We start from the raw sequence: 343 nt of genomic DNA, 5'->3' as shown, positions 1-343 counted from the left end.
GTGTTGATGCAGTGGTCGACGGTGTTGATGCTGTGGTCGACGGTGTTGATTCAGTGGTCAACGGTGTTGATGCTGTGGTCGAGGGTGTTGATGCAGTGGTCGACGGTGTTGATGCTGTGGTCGACGGTGTGGATTCTGTGGTTGAGGCTGTTGATGCAGTGGTTGACGGTGTTGATGCAGTGGTTGACGGTGTTGATGCAGTGGTCGACGTTGTTGATGCAGTGGTTGACGGTGTTGATGCCGTAGTTGACGGTGTTGATGCAGTGGTTGACGGTGTTGATGCCGTGGTCGATGGCGTTGATGCCGTGGTCGACGGTGTTGATGCCGTGGTCGACGGTGTTGA

The 343-nt window shown here is 55.1% G+C and overlaps 1 protein-coding gene across 1 annotated transcript; it reads left to right on the top strand.

Annotated features, from left to right (window-relative positions):
• Positions 1-5: 5 nt before the first annotated feature.
• LOC128251354 (uncharacterized) lies at positions 6-339 on the top strand (the record flags this gene model as incomplete). The annotated part of the gene is made up of 1 exon (XM_052978219.1): positions 6-339. A coding segment is annotated over one exon (334 nt), but the record flags the coding sequence as incomplete, so codon positions are not given.
• Positions 340-343: the final 4 nt, after the last annotated feature.

This window comes from Octopus bimaculoides, unplaced genomic scaffold (genome assembly GCF_001194135.2).
Source record: "Octopus bimaculoides isolate UCB-OBI-ISO-001 unplaced genomic scaffold, ASM119413v2 Scaffold_270381, whole genome shotgun sequence".
Lineage (NCBI taxonomy): Eukaryota > Metazoa > Mollusca > Cephalopoda > Octopoda > Octopodidae > Octopus > Octopus bimaculoides.
The sequence above is the reverse complement of the archived record's forward strand: the minus strand, read 5'-3'. Positions and strand labels throughout refer to the sequence as shown.